At 36.8% G+C, this 20,858-nt stretch overlaps 1 protein-coding gene and 1 pseudogene across 1 annotated transcript in view; one reads left to right on the top strand and one right to left on the bottom strand.

Annotated features, from left to right (window-relative positions):
* Positions 1-20,858, top strand: part of MEP1B (meprin A subunit beta) — a 44,008-nt gene that overhangs the window by 12,681 nt on the left and 10,469 nt on the right. Inside the window, exons 3-10 of the mRNA XM_039843812.1 lie at positions 4,582-4,626; positions 4,708-4,751; positions 6,972-7,050; positions 15,199-15,316; positions 16,109-16,287; positions 17,805-18,023; positions 18,637-18,789; positions 20,341-20,556. Of these exons, the coding sequence (XP_039699746.1) occupies positions 15,201-15,316; positions 16,109-16,287; positions 17,805-18,023; positions 18,637-18,789; positions 20,341-20,556 (883 nt within the window). The 5' untranslated portion in view covers positions 4,582-4,626; positions 4,708-4,751; positions 6,972-7,050; positions 15,199-15,200. The remainder of the gene's footprint in view (positions 1-4,581; positions 4,627-4,707; positions 4,752-6,971; positions 7,051-15,198; positions 15,317-16,108; positions 16,288-17,804; positions 18,024-18,636; positions 18,790-20,340; positions 20,557-20,858) is intronic.
* Positions 11,964-12,082, bottom strand: LOC120590201 (uncharacterized; annotated as a pseudogene).

The following is a 20,858-nucleotide window of genomic DNA, read 5'->3' as shown; positions in this document are numbered from 1 at the left end:
CAATCCGTAAGTCCTAGAATCTCAAGGATTTCCTGTTCCTGATGTTACCTGGGAGAAATGAAGACCAGAGGAGGACCCCAACTGGAAGCAGAGGTGGTTTTCTGGGCTCAGACTCCATAGGTCATAATGAGGCTTGAAAGGTTTCCCAGGGGCAGGAAACAAGCGAGGGAAACTGGGAGCATGTTAGACCAGCCGAATGTAGAGTCTGCATTAAAGAGCTTCACTGACAACCTCAAAAAGAAGGAAATGTAAAAAATATCCATTAATTATAGTCAAACACAGTTTTGAAGTTGGATTCCAGTCATGCTTCAACAATTGTCCATGAGATTCCTAGGGAGGCTCTGTCCATAATGCTGTTGTTAGGGTTCAAACAAACCTAGGAACTATTGCTTCTAATTTCCTAACTTCGAATGTGAGCTGCCTGTCCCAACATAGAATACAGCCAAGTGTCTCCGTTATACATCTCTGCTCGCAAAAACAGATGTGCATAATAAATATCTTTATTTTTCTGCAACCATAATTATTACTTTGGGTCTCCATCCACAGAGGTGGGAGAAATTTAACTGCAGCCAATTCGGAATTCCCATCTTTTACCCTGAGGCTTTTGCCCGAGCTCACCAGCCCAAGGCACTGGATGGGCCCCATCTGATCCCAGTGCTATCTCTCCTCACAGACATCCTCTGAAACATCCTGGTCTCTCTGCCTGGTCCTTGGTTGTCATTCTGTGAAGCTTGCTATGAACACATTCTTCTTCCTCTCCATGTGGCCCTTCAGGCCTGGTGGCTTTCTCTGACACTTCTATTCCACTCTCGGCCTCACAGGAGTTATTCTCCTCCTTCCAAGACATGCTTTCTTCTGTAGAGTATTGTTTCCTTGTAGCTCTAACCAGGAAATAGGCCCATTTGGGTTGGGATCCCACAAACTATCTTGGGGATCTCAGGGAGCAAGTGAGAAACTGATTCATACTTTTAACTCATTGCTTTTAACTCTCATCACATTCTTAAAGGGAGAGAATGACTTGCTTGTATTCCTGAAGCATCCTTCCATGTCCCATGACTATGCTACATGTCTTTTAATATCTTTTCTATTTGCATGTAAAGAGGCAAAGACCAATCTTGAGTAGGGAAGGAAATACTGTTGAAATAAATCATATTTAAAAAAAATTAACCCACATCACACACAAGTAAGTTGAGAGTGAAACTGCAGGAACTGAGTTGGAGCGTATGTTGTCTCTAATGAGGAATTATCCCAAGAATAGAAGAAAAAAGTGAGACAGAATTGAGAGATAGATTGGGCATATTAGTTTATTAGAAAACCATTAACTACTTCTAGCCTTTTTACCCTAAATGCCACCTGAGTTTCCTTGATGGGAAATTTCAGGAGTGAGATGTTGCTATTTAGCTACTGTATATCTGGATATCAAATATGCCAGCTTTCTAACACATTAATGGATTTTGTAACTCCACAAAGATTTTGTTAAATGGCTAAACGATGAAAAGCTGTGAACATAACTGGATACAGTGAAGCAGCACAGGGCGAAATGAGCAGGAAGGGAGTCACAAATGTTTATTATTTGAAAGACTGAAATTAAAAATTAATTTGATATTTTCTTTTGCTCAAGTGGCATTTAATAGTGTTAGGGACCAAGACGTATACATTAGAGAACTTATTTAATGGCGAGGTCAGCCAGGCACTTGGTTATTAAATGTTGACTCAGGGAATAAAGAAAAAGCCAACCAATCAACCAACTCTACAGAGCTGTGTTAAGAGGATACTGGACTTTAACTCCTTGATTGGAGGTATTACTGCTGCAGCAAGCTGACCTGCAAGATGGATCAAAGGCTATAAGTTATGATGTTTGCCTTTTAAAAAGTAAACGTGACTCTGAATTTCATAGTTTGCACATTTCAGCAGGAAGTGACAGCATGGATTCATGGTATCTGCCTTGGTTTCTGTTCTGCGCCTTTCTTCTCATGATTTCTGGCTTGGTAAGGAAACAATATGAAGAAAACAATTAGAAAAATTGGGGGCAGTTGATACTGATTGTTACAGAACAAATTTGTTCACTTTTTGTTTTTTATGCATTGTGAAATGTTAATGAAAAAAAGCATTTCTTTTTGGTGAGCAGGGGCAGGTTGGGTATAGGGCGTAAGACAAAGCCCTGCAAGAGAAAAAGTCAGAGATGTTGACATAAAATTATCTTTTTCTTTCAGTTTCATCGTTGTGTAACAAGTTTTCTTTTTATAAAATGAGAAATATGAATTTTGAAAATAATTCCATTTTTACTGCTGAATGGATTCATATTGCTGTTACAATAACGTGAGACGTGAATGGAGTGAATGATGATTGTCACAGGCATAGCAAATACTTATAAAATTTTGTAGCATGGGATTTCTCTTCTGCTTCTTCATCAATTTAGACCAATCTTTCTAGAGTGGCAGGTGGTTCGTACCACAAACCAACCCAAGGTTCCAAATGAAGTTTCAAATACCCGGAGGAAAACCTTTAGTTGTGATTTTAAAATAATAGTTCTTATATTAAGCTGATATTCTGGGAACAGGAACTAAAGCATTGAGAACAAGAGATACCACTTAATAACATTAAAATTGTAATTATATAAAAACACTTGATAACTTTTTTCAGTAGTTGCTTTGGCATTCCTCTGTGAGTATGTGCCTATGTGTGGCTAGAGTGTGAGACCACCATGGCCCTTGTTACTATAAAAAAATATGGTAATCATCAAACCAACTCATTCCATTGCTTTGCTAAATGTTCCAAATGATTTTAGTATTTAGAAATGAAAACTCTATTTACATAAAATTGTACCTTACATTTGTGTCACATTTTACTACAGTTTAAAAAGTGCTTTCACATGACATTATATAATCCTCACATCACCCATGCAAAGCCGGTGTTGACCATATCTTACAGATAGTCTGGGTAGCAAGAAAGTGAACTGATTTGCTATTAGTTGGTGGAATCAGAAATATAACCCAGGTCTACTGCCTTATCAGTCCCGTGAGCTTTTGTTTTTATCAGACTACACTAAGAACTTCTCAGGTTTACTTAACTTTTTTCCAATGGGCATGTAGTCTGGGTTTCATTTGATCACTCGTAGGAAATCTATTTTTGGAAGTTCTTTTTTTTTTTATCACAAAGTATATTCACTGTTTTTTTTTTCTTAAACATTTGATATTGTCTTTGAAGGCAGAACCCTGAGAGAACTACGAAAGTTAACCATGATTATTGAAGTCTTCAATAAAATTTTTTAAATGATTAATGACAACAATATTTCAACACTAGGAATATATTATTATTTTCAAACATTGCTCTGTGAATCCTTTAGAAAATTGCGTTAAAAGGGAACACTTATTGAGGGCTGCAGTCTTTTTGTTCTGCCTTTTGAATCTGTGAAGTTGGGTTTTTGTTTCTTTCACCTTCAAATTTATGTAATAAGCAGTTTCATTTTTTATATGAAATGAGAAGAACTTCTGGTCAAAAAGATTATCTTAGACTCCAATTTAACTGTCTTGGATATATGTCATAAAGTAACTATAATATGAATGAAAACACCCCTCCACAAATGGCTACATATAGTTTGGAACTAAGAAAACCATTTATATTATGGGCGTCATAATAACTTCTTTTATGTGTTTGTTTCTCAGCCAACTCCAGAAAATTTTGGTGAGTTTTTTTTGAGATTTGCTCTAAGTGATAGTAAAAGACAGTTATGTGGATAATTAAACAACAGAACACAACTTAGGTCACATTTAATGCTAAGTACATGCATAATTGCACTGAACTTTGATCAAATAGTGACTTGTTTTCATTTATTGAGGAATGTTTTATTCCTATTTCAAGGTTCCACATACCCAGCAGAAAAATAGGTGGTGGTATAGGAAAATCCAAACACAATGACTGACACATAGACATCCCATAAATGCTTGCTGTTATTATTTTTGCTATTTTGTGTCAAATCAGATGAACCTGATGTTCATCCTATTCAGCTGCACACTTAGAGATTTGGCCATATTTTCTACCCCTTTGCAACTTAGAAGAGAAATTCAAATTTAAATTGGGAATTTTGCTTGAGAGTTCCAAGATATGCTACTAGCAAAGGATATACACATATGGGTAGATTGGGTTGTTTGACCAAATTTAAACACCTGCTTTCTATTTAATGTAGTCATCTAGCCTACTCTTCCAAATTAAATTTAATATTATATGGAGTGATCAATTTCTTGTTCCTGAAGTCATTTGGCATTCAAGAGACATGAATAAGACAAGATCATATAAGTAAAAGCCCCATAGCCTCAAGCCTGGTTTATGAGAGATTCTCAATCAATCAATCAATCAATCAATTAACCAACCAATCTATCATCTATCTATCTATCTATCATCTATTTATCTATCATCTATCTATTTATCTATCATTATCTATCTATGTATTGAATCAAAACCTAGTAGTCACTTATCTGAGGCAAAAGAACTGTGCTTACTTCTAATCTGGTAATTGATAAATATTTACTTCTTTCATAAACATAATGTTCAATGTGTTTTTCTTTGTTATTTTATTTAAAGATGTAGATGGTGGAATTGACCAGGATATATTTGATATCAATAAAGGTTTGTAGATTTTTTTTTACATTTTTTATTAAGGGAGTTTGAATCCAATTTGCTAATATGAATTTTATTCTTTCCTCTTAGATTTGGGCCTAGATCTTTTTGAGGGAGACATCAGACTTGATGAGGTGAGTTGAAAAAATGCAAGGAAGAATCTTCTATTAATCACTGCAAGCTAAAATACAAAGTATCTAAGAATGATTGGATGGCATGAGCTAAGTTATGCCCAACTAACTCTAAAGGCACAGAATCATGGTGACGCAGTTATTCAATGACTACATTGTATTGTAAGGGACTCATATAATACTGTCATCATCCATTACTCAGATTTCTGTGTGGTTAAAGCCACCGTCACTCACTATAGATGCTTTGGTCTTATTGATCTTTTCGATTTTAATTATTGGAGCAATAGGATGTTTTCATTTTTATACAGAACCTCACTGATTCAATTTAGTTGAAGCAAAGTTAAACTGAATTTGTAAACATCTTCAATGAACAGGATTTTTCCCATAAGAGATAGATTTTGTGATGTCTATCCTGACAGCTAAAAATAGTGTTGCCAAATAAAGGTCTTCCCAAACCTATTCACAAAGAATACTGATTCTTGACCAGCCATCATGGCACACAGATGAATATAGGTACCTTACATGTAGTTTAAGGGAACTTAAACTTTTGCTATCATGAGCACTCCTGACATCCCTCACACCCCCACTGTAAACTTCAACTAAAGAAACAGAGCTTCAGTGTCTGAGGTTTAGTCCTGGGCCTGCTCTTTTATCGGAACTCTCTCCTTCTGGATCTCACCTTGCGCCAGGGCTTTCAATGTCATCTCTATGCTGATGACTCAAAATGTATAACTCTAGTTCATTCTTTCCGCTGAGATCCACACGGGTCTAGCCAGATGCCAGTTCGTCACTTCCATTTGAATGTCTATAAGACACCTCAAACCTAAGGTGTCCTAAAATGAACTCTGATTTTCCATACAAATTATTCTTCCCCTGTCTTCTCTTTTAGTAAAATCATCACTACTCCCTCACTCTATGCCACTGAATAAGTAAACAAATCCAGGAATCACCTTTTCTTTTTCCCGTTCCCTCATCCTGCCACCTAATCCATCAGCAAGTTTTGTCATTTCTATCTGCAACATATACTTCAAATAATCCAATTTTCTCCTAATTTGTCTTTCTATTTCAAATATAAGCCCTTCTCTAAGAAAAAACCCTATCCCTGTCTCCGTACCCCAGAGCAAAGTGACCAGGCAATGACACCATTTCACTTCCTGGTTTGAAGCTCTTAAAATGCGTCCTATTGCATTTAGAATAGCATCCAAATTTACTCATAGCCTTGAAGACCTTGCATAATTTAACTCCTGCCTATTTTCCTTCCCATTACTTCTCCTCTTCTCTTCTCCCCTCCCCTCTCCTTTTCTCTTAAATCATTTCTTTTCTCTCCTAACTCGTTAGGTTGCTGGCCTTAAACCATATTCAGACCATGCCAAGCATATTCCCACCTCAAGACCAGAGCAACCTCTGTTTCCTCCACCTGAAATGATCTTTGCAGGGTCCTTTTCAATCCTGGCTCTTTCTTATCATTCCCATTTAACCTTAAATGTTACCCTTTCAAAGGGTTCCATCCTGGTCACTTTGTCTAATGTACTTCCTCATCCCTTTACTCTTGTCTTCATCTGCCATTTTTATTTCCTCCACTACAATTAAATGTAGTCTGTTTAAGCTTATTTGTTTTGTTACATACTGTTTGTCTCCTCCACTAAACATTAGCTCCATGAAGGTAAAAACCTTGGTAGTTTTGTTATCAGTGGATTCCTATTCTCTAGAACCATGTTCTTATTGTTGACTAGATGAATACATTAATAAAATGTTGATAGTTCTTCACTATAAAAACTACAAATTCTTTAAATTTTTTTGAAAACTCTGGCCTACCTCATGTGTGACTCTTTCTGATATTGTGAGATCAAGGTTATTGAGGTATCACTATCACTTCCTTCTTGTATATTTTTCATCTTTTGTATGGGAAACTAGTCTACAAATCTATGAATATTTATAGTTCAGTTTTCCAACAATCATATTTTAAATTGTTTTGCATGATTCCTTCCCCAACTCTATCAACAAAATTAATGGTGTAAATCAGTGATTTCCTCCTAGAAACTTTGTTCTAATGCAATGAAAGTAAAGGTACAAACACATTTGCACATGTGCCATGCACATACAGGCAATTTATTTAGGCAGGCTGGGAGAACTTTAAACTTCATTTTTTTTCTAGATTAACTATTGTTTCATAAGTTTTTTCCTGATTTATTTAATTACGCCTTTCACATTTATTTTTGACAGGTACAAGATAGAAATTCCATCGTTGGCGAAAACTATAGATGGCCTCATACTATTCCATATGTTTTAGAAGACAGCTTGGGTTAGTACACACTTTGGAGTATCCATAACTAATGTGTGTTCCTGACAGAACATGGCTATAGTATTTCCAAGGGTAGGCTTGTATGGTCTTTAAGGGTTTTGTGTTTGTTCATTGCTTTGTGTGGCTATATACAGTTACTTAAAAAAATGAGCAAAGTGAACAATGAAAAAAATCTTAGTAATTTTGTCTGAAATATTTGCTCAGTTTTGACTGATAAAGGAATTAATTCAACCAACATTTATGGAGCACCTACTCTGCTGTATTATTTATTCCATTCTAAGGACATAAAGATTAGAGAGTTAGTCTTTATTTTAAAGCAGTGGTTTCCCATATGTTCAGGTTTTACATATGAGTAAAAACAAAACGATCAAACAAAAACTTCAGTGATTGGCATTGCTTTACCAATATTTAATTTCGGCAAGTAAGGAGCTTAAACAATAAAAGAAGCCACTATCTTTTATCATCCATTTTTGTAAAATAAATAATGTTTTAATACTAAAATGTCAAAAGAAACTGATCCAAAACTAAAGACAGCTTTTCTATACAAGAAATTTAATTGTAACGGGAAACTCTAAACATGGTCCTTATTTTATTTCTGGAAATAAATTTATTTCTGGAGAAAATGATGTCATTGACCAGTATCAGTTTGGGAACTGTTGTTTGGGAAACTTTTCCTTAAAGAGCATACAATTTAGTGCAGATTCAAATAAACCAAAAGCTAATTATGATAATGGAATAAACATTATGATTAATGGTATGTTCAAAGAGCCATGGGAGCACATTGGAGGGGCATTTACTCAACCTAGACATAAAGGCATTAGCATTAAGGAGCAGGTGGCACTACACAGTCGGGCTGCTGTGAAGGTTGTGCAAGCTGTATACCATATATAGGTGGCAGGGAGGGAGGAAAAGTGGGACCAAAATCAAGTTTTCATTCTGATTACCACGAGATAGTCATTTCTTCTCATGAAGTGCTATTTATCTACCTGCCAAGACAACACTCGCAGCATTTTCCCAGATAAGGTGTCTCTTTCTAATATGCAGAAAGGCACCACGTGGTTTCATGTGGCTTCTGATAGCAAGGGAAGGGTGCTCTAGGCAGATGGATCACTATGTGCAAAAGCATGGGGAAGGGAGAAAACCCTTAGCTGGAATTTAGATAGGAAATGGAGAAATAATAAGGTTGAACAAGTGGGCAGGATCCAGACTAGAAAGCACTTGAGTCTCTTCCATGTTAACCAACTTGGTGTGTATACTGAAGGTAACGTGGAACCACTGAAAGTTCTACTGTGGAAGAAGATTGTTATCCCTTTGGTTGCAGTATAGACGATTAGTGAGGCAAAAAGAAATTAGGAATATCAGCCAGGAGGCTATGGAAGACATTCAGGGAAGGAATGAAGAATTTCTGAACCCATCTCCCAGTAAGGATAGATAAGAATGGATAAATCTAAGAGTTGTTCGCACAACAAACTTGCCTAAAGACCCATTTCTCAGAACATAACCCCATTGTTAGGCAATGCATAATTCTCTCTCTCTCTCTACACACACACACACATGCACACATTTAAGTATATGTAAAATTATATATATGTATGTAGGTATAAATTTTAACACGTTTATTCTCCTAAGTGAGTTTCATGAAAGATCAGTGAGCTTTAGCATGACTGTCTCTTAGGCTATTTTTGCCATGTATTTTAACCAAAGCTATCATAACCTTAAGAACTCTTATGTACCTGTTTTTCATTAACGTTGTAAAAAACAATAGTGTATGCCTTGAGGACAGGAGCTATTTTTCACCTTGCAAATCTGAGGCTTGGCACAGTCTCTGGCATATTATAGGTAGTTAATAAATATTTTTTGAAAGTAAATTGAAATATATATACATATGAATAAAACATGGTAGGTAAAAAATTCAGCCCAGATTCTACCATTCAAACTGTGCACATTTTTACATACTTATAACTATAGTGTTTAAAATTTTTTGTTCTGCTTTTTTCACTTAATATTATTATACCATTTAATGTTATATAGTTTTTATAATATAATAAAACTTCAAATTTTTATGGTCCATTTCTTCAACTCTGTGATTTTGATTTTTTCTTATTTAGAAAATACTTGTTTAATAGTGTAGCAATGAACTTATTCTTTACGTTTAAAGTGAGAAGAGTATTTCCTCAGATTTCAGAAATTTTTTGATTACAACTTAAAGTTCTATTTTATTTTATTTTATTCTTATTTTTTATTTTAAAATAATTTTTAATTACAGTTGACGTACAATATTATATTAGTTTCAGGTGTACAATATAGTGACTAGACATTTATATAACTTATGAAATATATACCATCTTTGAATGACTCCAACTAAGAAAATCACTAGGCATGGCCATTCCTACGTATAGCAAAAGTAAATGCTTATGAGGCATTTTCACTATTACTTAAATTCTGGTGTGCCAACGCAAATTCTGCCAGCAAGGTTTTAGTCTTTTAGCTTAAACTTTAGGTGTTATCTGGCTGTTAGATGCAACTTCCCTGAAAGAGGTAATACTTGACATAGCCATTTATAACTTCCAGTGCATGTTCTAATTCCTGCTTGAGCACTAGATTTGAGATGGGAGGTGGGGAGAAGTAAGGATTGGAGGGTGAAGGTAAAGGAGGTAGGGATGGAAATGAAGGTCAAGGTTCTAGAAACCCCAAGAGGCTGATAAGGGGGTAATAATCCTGAACAGCTTCTTGCTTAACTCCTAGGCTTGTCTAGGACTTGCCTTATCCTTCCAAGCCTGGGGATTTAGATAACATGATTCCAGGTGGAGCTTTTCTCCTTGGTAAATAAAGACACATGGCTAATCTTATCTCAGTAGAGGGCTATACCTTTTATAAAACTTTCACATCTGTTCCCTTATTTGATTCTCAAAACAATTCAATGCAGGATGGGAACTATCCTCATTAAGCTTTGATAAAAAACCTAGACCAACACGCTCCTTTTTCATTCTGTTCTTAAATAGTCATGAGTTGGTCAGTATCATCATCCCTTATTGTAAGAAAGTATTAGGTTTGAAATAGTGATCCAAATGTGATATTTATAATACAGAAAATTTGAAAACAATTTTATATTTGACAACAGGAAATAACATATATTATAGCTATATAATATAATCATTAAAATGGTAAAAACAATACTTGATAATGAAGGAGGAATTTAATGATATATTATTTAGTAGAAAAATGTTTATAAAATAGTATTAGATTGAGTTTATTTTTTATAATAATAGATGTATGTTATATTTGTATGTATTCATAAGCAAAAAAGCATGATAATGGTGGTTGATGATTTTTGGAAGATAAGATTTTATAATTTGCTTCTTTTTGTTTATATGCATTTCTAACTTATTTATAATGAACATGTATTATTTGTGTTGTATTGTAAAAGTTGAATTCTGAGGGCCTCTTATAGATTCATGGATTTTAGGGCCTTACCTATGTGAATCTTGACCTTCACCAGACAGAGGCTTTCTGAGTACAGTCATGAGCCACTTAATGACAGGGATATATTCTGAGAAATGCGTTGCTAGGCAATTTTGTCATTGTGCAAACGTCATAAAGGGCACTTACACAAATCTAAATGGTATAGATTACTACACACCTGGGCTATATGGTATAACCTATTGCACAGCATGTTACTGAACAAAACAACATGAGGTTAAATCAATCACAAGAGAGAATGATGCAATTAAGAGATACTGCGAATACAAGATGCATGAAGCCACTGCCGGGGTAACAAGAAATACTGTTTTACAGCAAACTTTTTTTATTATAGAAAGAGTACACTCTAAAATATGGTAAAAAGTATAGTATAGTCAATACATAGACCAGTAATATAGCTGTTTATTATCATTATCAAGTATTAGGTACTGTACATAATTGCATGTGCTACATATAATTACTTTTATACTACTGGCAGAGCAGTAGGTTTGTTTATACCATCACCACAACAGGCAAGTAACGCGTTGAGCTATGATTAGACAGAAACATCACTAGACACTAGAAACTTTTCAGCTCTGTTATAATTTTATGAGATCATCATTGGATATGCTGTTGACCAAAATGTTGTTACAGGGTTCATGACTGTAATTGTTTTTAAATGTCTGTGCAAAGTTCATATAAAAGGGAGAACAAAAATGAACATCTGGTACATGCTCATTTTACTTGGAACTTCATCTCTACTTTTTAAAAAATTTATTTATTTTAATTAGTTTCAAGTATATAGTACATTGGTTAGACATCTATATAGTTCATAAAACGATCCCCCCAATTGCTCCCTCCTTCCCCTGATCCTCCACCTAGCCAATGTATTCATGTTAAATGCTATCTTATGCCAAGCTCCACATCCCCATGACCATCTGACCATCTGTCAGCTACTAATTTGTACTTCTTTAACCCTTCACCTCATTTACCCATCCTCCTAAACTCCCTCCCCTCTGTCCATCACCAAATTGTCCAAATTGTCCACTATATTTATGAGTCTGTTTTTGATTAGTTTGTTCTTTTTATTTCTTAGATTCCGCCTATAAGTGAAATCATATAGTGTTTATCTTTCTCTGACTTAAATACCTTCTCGGTCAATCAAAGCAATATCTTTTTCCATCCCCTTCCTTTTAGTCCGTGTGGGTCTTTTAATCTGAAGTTAGTCTCTAGGCAACATGTAGGGGTCTTGTTTTCCTTTTCATTCATCCACTCTATCTTTTACTTGGAGCACTTAATTCATTTCCATTTGAGGTATTTATTGATAGGAATGTAGTTGTTATCCTTCTTTATTCGTTTTTTTTTTTTCCTTTGGCGAGGCAACCCTTGGTTGACCTCAGAGATTGCAAGAAGCTTGTCAGCTTACAATCCCTTATTTTTTATTTCATTTTTTACACCTACAGCACATGGTCTTCCTAGGTGGTCTCCCATCCAAATACTAACCAGGCCCAACCCTGCTTAGCTTCTGAGATCAGACGGGATCCAACTCGTTCAGGGTGGCATGACCATAGACTCTTTATTCGTTTTTGATACATGTTTTTTCTCCTTAAAGAAGTCCCTCCAGCATTTCCTGTAGTACTGGCTCAGTGGTGATAAATTCCTTTAGCTTATTTTTGTCTGGGAAGCTCTTTATCTATCCTTCACTTCTAAACGATAGCTTTGCTGGATAAATTATTCTTGATTGTAGATCCTGGGTCTTCATCCTGTTGAATATTTTTGCCAAACTCTTCTGTCCTGCATAGTTTCTTTTGAGAAATCAGCTGCAAGTCTTATGGGCGTTCCCTTATAAGTAACTAGCTATTTTTCTCTTGCTGCTTTTAATATTCTTTTTTTGTATTTAACCTTTGGCATTTTAATTATGATGTGTCTTGGTGTGGGCCTCTTTGCATCCCTGGTTTTTGGAATTCTCTGAGCTTCCTGGGGTTTAATGTCCATTTCCTTCACCAGCTTAGGAAGTTTTCCATCATTATTTCTTCAAACAGTTATTCAACATCTTGATTTTCTCCAGTTATGCCGATTAGACGGATATTTGGACCCTTAATAGTGTCCCATATGCTCCTTAAATTATTTTTATAGTCTTGGCATCTCATCTCTTGCCATTCTGATTGTGTGTCCTTCGCTTTCCTGTCCTCTAGATAGAGCATTTGATCCTTTTCTTTATTCGCTTTGTTTCTTCCTTTGTTTATCGCATTTAATATACTTCTCATCTCAGATAATGTGTTCTTCATTTCAGACTGGTTCCCTTTTATGATTTCTATTTCCATTTTTATGCTTTTTATCTCTTTGTCAAAGTTCTCTATACATCCCAAAAGTTCATTCAGCATCTTTATAACCAATGTTTTGAACTCTGCATCTGTTAGATTACTTGACTCCATTATATCTGGATCTCTGTTCTGTTCTCTCATATGGTTTCTGCTTCTTTGTCTTCCCATTTTGGCTGCCTTTCCATATCTGTTTCTATGTACTAAGCCAAGCTCCTAAGTCTCCCAGTCTTATTAGCGTGGCATAGTCCTGAGAGGGGTTCAGCTGCAGGCCAAATTCAGCTCAAGCTTCTGCCCCTCCAGGGCCACCTGTTAAGATTCAGCAAGCAATCCACAGATGTGCTTATAGTTGCTTCAAAAGGCCACACCAGAAACTCAAGTCAGCTGCCTCCAGTGTCAGTCTAGGCACTGCTCAGCAAGGAACACCTGACTCGCTGAGGTTACACCTGGATGTGGCTTGGGTGGGGCCACAAGTTGGGAGAGACGAGGTTTCAGGGAATCTTCTGGGCAGAGAGACCTCTGTTATCCAGTTTGATGCCGTCAGGGCTATGGTGGCACTGTGTCCTGCACACTGGGAGAGGGGATGGCTCAACAGGGAACAATGGATATCGCTGGCATTTCTGTACAGAGTGAGTCTTGCCTGAGCCCTCACTCCAACAATTTCTCCTTGTAAGTCCCTGGTGCCCTCTGCGCACAACCGAATCAGCACTAGTGCTCAGAGCGAGCAGGTCTGTCACCGCGAAAATCCTCTCGTGGACACAGCCCTTTTAAGAGGCTTCTGCTGCTGCTGCAGCCACAGCCTCCATCTCACTCAGCTGCTAGAGACCAGGCAGCCCCGTGTCCTTGTCCCATCCTACCTTCTGACGTTGCAGGGTGATACCTTAGATTTCTCAGATTTCTCCCTAGTTGTATGGCTTGTTCTTCTAGATCCCAGGCAATTTTTCCTTGCTGCTGCTCCTTGTTTCTGTCACAACTTTTATTTGGTCACCAGAGGGATGAACAGAGACTCTATCATATATGCCATATTTTTTTCCTCCTTCATCTCTACTTTCTGTTCTGATCCTCACAATATCTATGCAAAGTTGATTTTATTTTTCCCTTAACTTATAACACCAAAACTCCAAAGGTGAATTAAACTGGCAAAAGTTATACATCAAAAGTAAGTGGTGAGGACAGGTGAGGACTTAGGTGTGTCTAGCACCAAAGTCCAAGTGCTTTCCACTCTGCAATACTCTCCCCCGCTTCCCTACAGCCACCATCCTTCACTTTACTAGCACTGACATTCCATTTGTGATTGTCTCTCCACGTGCATCTGGTACAGCTCTTTTTCTTTGAGTTTCTTTTCCTCTATGTTTTTGTTGTATCCATGCCTCTGCCTTCTCTGAGCTCTATGTCTATCCAACCTATTGCATTATTTTAGACTCCAACGCCATGGTTCTTAACTCTATTTGGGGCCATGAACTCACTTGTGAATCTTATGAACACTCTTCCCCTGAAAATGGACTTTGCAGACATAGCTATATAGATTGTTTGCATACTATTTTAGTATATTCATGGACCCTCCAATGTCAAGGTCCTCAGATTAAAATCTCTGCTGTGAAGCTTTAAATGCATATTGTAGCTTCTCAGATGAAGCAGATGACAGTGATCTTTCATTTTGTTTTCCTGTGAGCCAATGTATATGTTCTCTGAGGTAATGCACCTCTAATTGTTCCAGAGAAAGAAATATGATGCAAAATAAGAAATCTGAAAAATAATCAAATACTTGAGTATGATACAGCAGGTACTGAAATAACATAGTTTCTGTAATGATGTTAATGAGATGCCGTAGGAACTTAACTCTTGTTTATAACAATTAGCCTATGATAAAATTGGTTTTGTCATACTTCATGTTGTTTAAAGTAGCAGAACCTACTGACGATGTTAAAGTAGAGACTATTGTACTTAATTGGTACCGAATATTAAATATTGTAAAAATAAAACACTAAACATCTATGAAAGGACCAGCTTATGATAAACAATATATTGCAGACTGTTTTCATGGTGAATTGGTTAATGGTGTTTGTTTGTTTGTTTGTTTGTTTATTTTCCCCTCTTTAATTCCCTCCGCCCCACTTTCAACCCTGACCCATGGATGTTTCCGTTTCCCCTTAAAAACTAGATCTCTGAAGGTGGGGCGTCCCCTCCCGCATGCTCCCAGCATGCACCCGGGGAGCCTGGTTTCCCCCCGGGTATGGTCCATAGCTCCACCTGGGGTGTGAACCCAGAACCTTCTGCATGCAAAGCAGATGTGCTAACCACTACACTATGGGGCCACCCCCTAGTGTTTATTTTAATAAATATATTTTCATTTGTTTCCTTTTTTCAGAAATGAATGCTAAGGGAGTGATCCTGAATGCATTTGAACGCTATCGCCTAAAAACGTGCATTGACTTCAAGCCTTGGACTGGAGAAACTAACTACATATCAGTGTTCAAGGACAGTGGGTAAGTTGATGAGTTTGTCTTCTAAAGGTAGTAATGAGAACTGTTGTGGCTGGGGCATTATATCACAGCAATTGCCCTAGGCCCTGAACTTGAGGGGGGGTGGGGGCTTCCTTCGCTGTTCATTAAAGAGTAAAAGACAGTTGGCTCTAGTTTCTGTAGCCATAAAATAATATTTTCATACATGCAAGCAGACTACCCTTTTTTTAGTTAAAGAAGGTGGGATCAATGCCATTTGTCCCACAACTTCATAAACTTCAGCTCATTTGTAATTCACATACTCCTTATGTCCCCATTCAAGTAAAACATATGTGTGTGCGTTTGTGTCTTCATATTTATTTTAATCTAACGACTCTTAATACTTGAGTTAAGAAGGTATTTATTATATATAATAATAATATGATGTATATTTTATATATTTTGTGTTATTTGTCTTGAGCTCAGCAATTCTGAGTGGTTGCTGTACCTGTGAAATCCTTATTAATGGTTATTGGCATAGCAAAGATGATATGAAAGACTTGGAAATTTCTAGAAAAATCAGGATGAGGCTGACTTGGGGATGACTTGTTCCTATGTTGTATTTGGTGTGGGGGCAAGTTCTCCAAAGATCATCTGATCTGGAAGATTTTTCATACCTGACAAGGATTATGAGAGAAATGCACTGTCAGGATCCTTCCATTGTGAAGGATTTAAAGTGGGTATCTAAGTAAATTAGGCATTGCGGATTTTGCCCTGAGACCTAATCTGCATCATTATAATATCCTCTCTCCTTTCTCCTATAAATGTTCCTGTAAGCTGCTGGTCTTCAGTGGGAAATAGGCATGTTGGGAGGCAAGAACTCTCTATTGGGGCAAACTGTGACAGAATAGCAACTGTTCAACATGAGTTTCTCCACGCACTGGGATTCTGGCATGAGCAGTCACGGTCTGACCGGGATGACTATGTCATGATAATGTGGGACAGAATTCAGTCAGGTATATTTCTCTTGTTTTCTTACATTTTTAGTTAAAGACTGAATTTCTTAGCATTGTTCTCTCTCCTGACATCTGCGCCAACTGTTAATAATGGGAAAACTCTAATGTTTTGATATCTTACTTCATTTAGCTCTAACTCAATATGAATTGAGGTGGCTGAAGATTGTTGGGGCACGGTATCCAAGAACCCTAGTATGTTCGAGCTGGATGTGATCTTAAAAACTAATGTTTCCTGAAGCATGTTTTTTGAAATACTGTCCCACAATGTGCTGTCCACACAGATATTGTGTGGAAAGGAATCTGTGGTCAAATTAGTTTGGGAAATCTTAGGTTAACAGAAATTAAACTTATAATTACTTACACTGTTAGTCTTTGTTAGATTAACATAAATTGTAAATGTCTAAGAGAGGAGCATTTCCCATAGTGACTTGACCACGGTCCTTTTGTGTTTTCTTTTTGTAGAATATTTGGGTTTATTGTTCCTTGGAACCCATACTGGGAAATACTGCAGTGGTTGGACAGCCTGAACTTTTTGTGACTTTGTGTTCCAACTCGTAAAGTCTTAATCACCATGCCTGATGAGAGCTCATGTTTTCCACATTTTTTTCCACAGTGACACTTAGTTTCGTATCTGTAGGGGATGGCGGAAGGAATGGCATTATTATCATGTGAGGCTCTGAACTGAGGCCACCTGATATCACAGTTTTAACATCATAGCTTGCTCCTTACTGCCTCCCACCCCAGTGTCTAATGATCTCAACTGGGGTAAGGCAGCGCTGCAAACTAAAAGATTTCTAAAGCCAGAGAAGTGTTTAGCTTTATGCCATAGCCTCATTCTTTAGGATTCTCAAAGTTTTATTTTTGGTAGAAACATCTGCCTAGATTTGATAATGCATCTATGTGCTGTGGAGATCAGATCTACCTTATTGTGTCCACAAAATCATCTGATTGCAAGTAAAATCAGTTACCCATTACTATGATGCTGAGTAGCCTGGTATCTTCTCTAAATGTAGCCATTTAAAATATATCTACACATATTCCAGTAACCATGAAACCCCTGACTATGCCAATCCTTTCTGATGTCTCTACGTTATCATTCCTAGGTCTCATCCCACCCCACCTCCCAAAGTCCTCTTCTTTTCATCTCCATCTTCTGTGGATGCCCCACCCTCTCATCATCACCTGCCAAAGGCCCTAATTGTTTCAGCAACACCTTTTAGAATCCTCCTTTCCATGAGTGGTTCTTAGAACTTAGGCCAGATGCTAATGTCCAGCTTTGGGTTGTAATGAAAACTTAGGCGTGTTTGGCATGACTGCTGGTACCATAATTCTAAGCTACAATATTGTATTTGAAGACAGAAATATATGAAATATCCTTGAAATACTATAGCTTAGTTGTAGCTAAGGTTGTACTATGTTTATTATAGCCTCCATTTCTAAATTACCAATATTTGGAGTAAAATAAGTTGAATTTTATGAACATCAAGTGATTGAAACTTTTTTTATTTATCATTTAGGCATGGAGCACAATTTTAACAGCTATAATGACCAAGTCTCAGACTCTCTGAATGTCCCCTATGATTACACTTCGGTCATGCACTACAGTAAAAATGCATTCCAAAATGGAACAGAACCAACAATTGTAACAAGAATCTCAGACTTCATGGATGTGATTGGCCAACGAATGGATTTCAGTGAATATGATCTCTTAAAATTGAATCAACTATATAATTGCTGTATGTGATGGGTTCTTTGAAATGACTTCTGTTTTTCTCTGCTATATAGGGAAAAATTACACTGTGTCATTTTGCTGAGCATTGCTGCATTTTCTGAAATTATAGAAGTTTGATATTCAGGAAAAAAAGTAGAATAGCACCCAAATTCCAATTTCAAACTTGGAAGCAGCAATTTTCTTCTCTTACAGTCTGGCCTTTAGAACTAAAAATAAATTGGATCTTATAGGAACGTGCTCCCTATATGTTTTTGAAGCTGTTACTAATTTAAATGTGGACCACTTTTTAGCCAAAATGAGGTGTATGGTCGTAATATAAATGAGATCAAATAGCCTGGGTGGTAGCTTAATAATCTGAATAACTAGATGAGTGTAGACTCGGGTTTCTATAATTAGATAATTTAATAAGAAGACTTGGGGCAGGCAGCTTATTCAGATATACAGAGTTGATCAATGTCTTGGTAGCAAGATCTTGGTAGCAGAGATTTTCAAGCCACCATCACCTAGCACCATTTAATGTCATGCTGGCAGTCCTAGAACTTCTCAGATAAGCTCAGATTTTATTACTTAGATTATCCTGTTATATGAGTGTCAACAATTGTTTTTTGATTTTGCAGCCTCTTCCTTGAGCTTTATGGATTCATGCGATTTTGAACTGGAAAATGTGTGTGGTATGATCCAAAGTTCGGATGATAATGTTGACTGGGAGCGGGTTTCACAGGTTCCCATGGGGCCAGAGAGTGATCACTCCATCATGGGCCAGTGCAAAGGTAATAGGAGTGAGATGCTTCTAGGCTTTACTTACACATGGTTCTAACCTTTTCCTTTGCTACGAAAGACTGTGGTTCTATCTCTAATTTCTATCAGAATTCTTCATGGTAATCTATTAGGTTGCTGCTAAGGAATAGGTTCTGTGCCTTATAAGGCCATGGTTAATTTCTTTGCTTTTACTCTCTGAGTTTGCTTTTCTTTCTGTGAGTCAAAGCTGGGCTCCATGAAGCCTCTACCCCACTGAATGTACCCACAGCAAGAGAGGGCTGTCTCTCCTCTAAGGACGCTTATCTCTGAAGTAGTGGGGATATTTTCTTGAAGATCACAGAATACAAGAGACTTTCTAGTGAACACCACTGGGCTGTGAATTAATCAGCTTCAGAATTTCAACTGGTTGTGATTATATGCTCCTATTACAAAAGATGCTTAAAATGAAGGTAGACATTTATTTAATTTTATTCAGATAAGTATCCTTTTCCATTGTCATTTTTTAAAATTAAATAAGCTTTTATTTGGCTACAACTACCAAATTTTTATTTATTTGCTCATTTCTGGCAGCAAATATGTAAAATTAGACTTCAGAACCTAGGGCCACTGCTTGACAGCTCAGGTGATCTAGGCAGGGGATGAGGTCTCCAATATTGAAGAGGTGCTTTTCCTTTTCCTTTCCTTTTTTTTTTTGATGGGAGAGAGTATGAGGGGATAGCACAGATGTTGTTTAAGGGTATAAACTTGCAACGAATAGAAATAAGCCCTAGAGATGTAACGCACACCATAGTGAATATAGATAACAAATCATATTATAATCATCGAAACTGCTAAGAGACTAGAACTTAATTATTCCAACTACTAAAAAAAATTATGTGGCGTGATAGAGTTGCTAGTTATCGCTACAATAGCAATCATATTACAATATAGAAATGTATCAAATTAACATATTGTATACCTAAAATTTACACAATTGTAAATGTCAAATATATTTTGATAAAAAAATATTTTTTTAAATATGGATTTGGATAGTGATAGTGGTCCTATATAGGCCAGAAGGAGGGAGGAAGAAAAGGAGGAATGGAGGAGAGAGAGAGAGAGAGAGAGAGAGATTGGAGAGACTGAGAGAGACTGAGAAAGAGATTGAGAGAGATTGGGGAGAGATTGAGAGAGATTGAGAGAGATTGAGAGTAGATTGAGAGGAGATTGAGAGAGATTGAGAGAGATTGAGAGAGATTGGAGAGAGACTGAGAGAGATTGAGATTGAGAGAGATTGAGAGAGATTGAGAGAGATTGAGAGAGATTGAGAGAGATTGAGAGATTGAGAAACTAGATCAGTAAGTGATACTTTTTCCCATTTTTGAAAACTAACATCTATAGTAAGAAAAATGTTGTCTGATGTTGTCTCTTTCATAAACTGCCTCCTCCTAGAACCATATTTAAATGCCCAACTCAGTGCCCTGCAGACAATGGGAAGTAAATGGAACTATGATGCCCACAAGACACACATTTCTATATCTAGTATCTGTTTTCTCTCAACTCTGTTTTTGTCTTCTTAACAGGTTCTGGTTTCTTTATGCATTTTAACAGTAGCACTGTAAATGTGGGGGCCACGGCAATGCTGGAAAGTAGAACACTGTACCCTAAAAGAGGATTTCAGTGCTTGCAGTTTTATTTATATAACAGTGGAAGTGAAAATGACCAACTGAACATCTATGTCAGGGAGTATTCTGCAGACAATGTGAATGGTACTTTAACTCTCCTGGAAGAAATAAAAGGTACAATATCAACATTCTTATTGTTTGGGTTCAGAGTGTGGCCATCTTAATTCTACTTAATGCAACAACTCACAATAGGGTAGGGGCTCTGGATTCATCACTTTTCAATGTAGAACTTGAGACCCCTTGTTTTATGCTGTGGTAAGGATGCTAAAATGAGAGTCCTTTGTGTGCTATAATGTGTGACACTCATTTAAGAGACTGTTGATCAGTCTCTGGCACTGATGAGGTCAGTTCTTGGCAAGTAATAAAAATACAATGGAAACCAATGTAGGCAAAATTGGATAAGCTACTGGCTAGAT

This window comes from Pteropus medius, unplaced genomic scaffold (assembly GCF_902729225.1).
Source record: "Pteropus medius unplaced genomic scaffold, Ma_sr-lr_union100, whole genome shotgun sequence".
Lineage (NCBI taxonomy): Eukaryota > Metazoa > Chordata > Mammalia > Chiroptera > Pteropodidae > Pteropus > Pteropus medius.
This window is presented reverse-complemented; position numbering and strand designations above follow the sequence as displayed.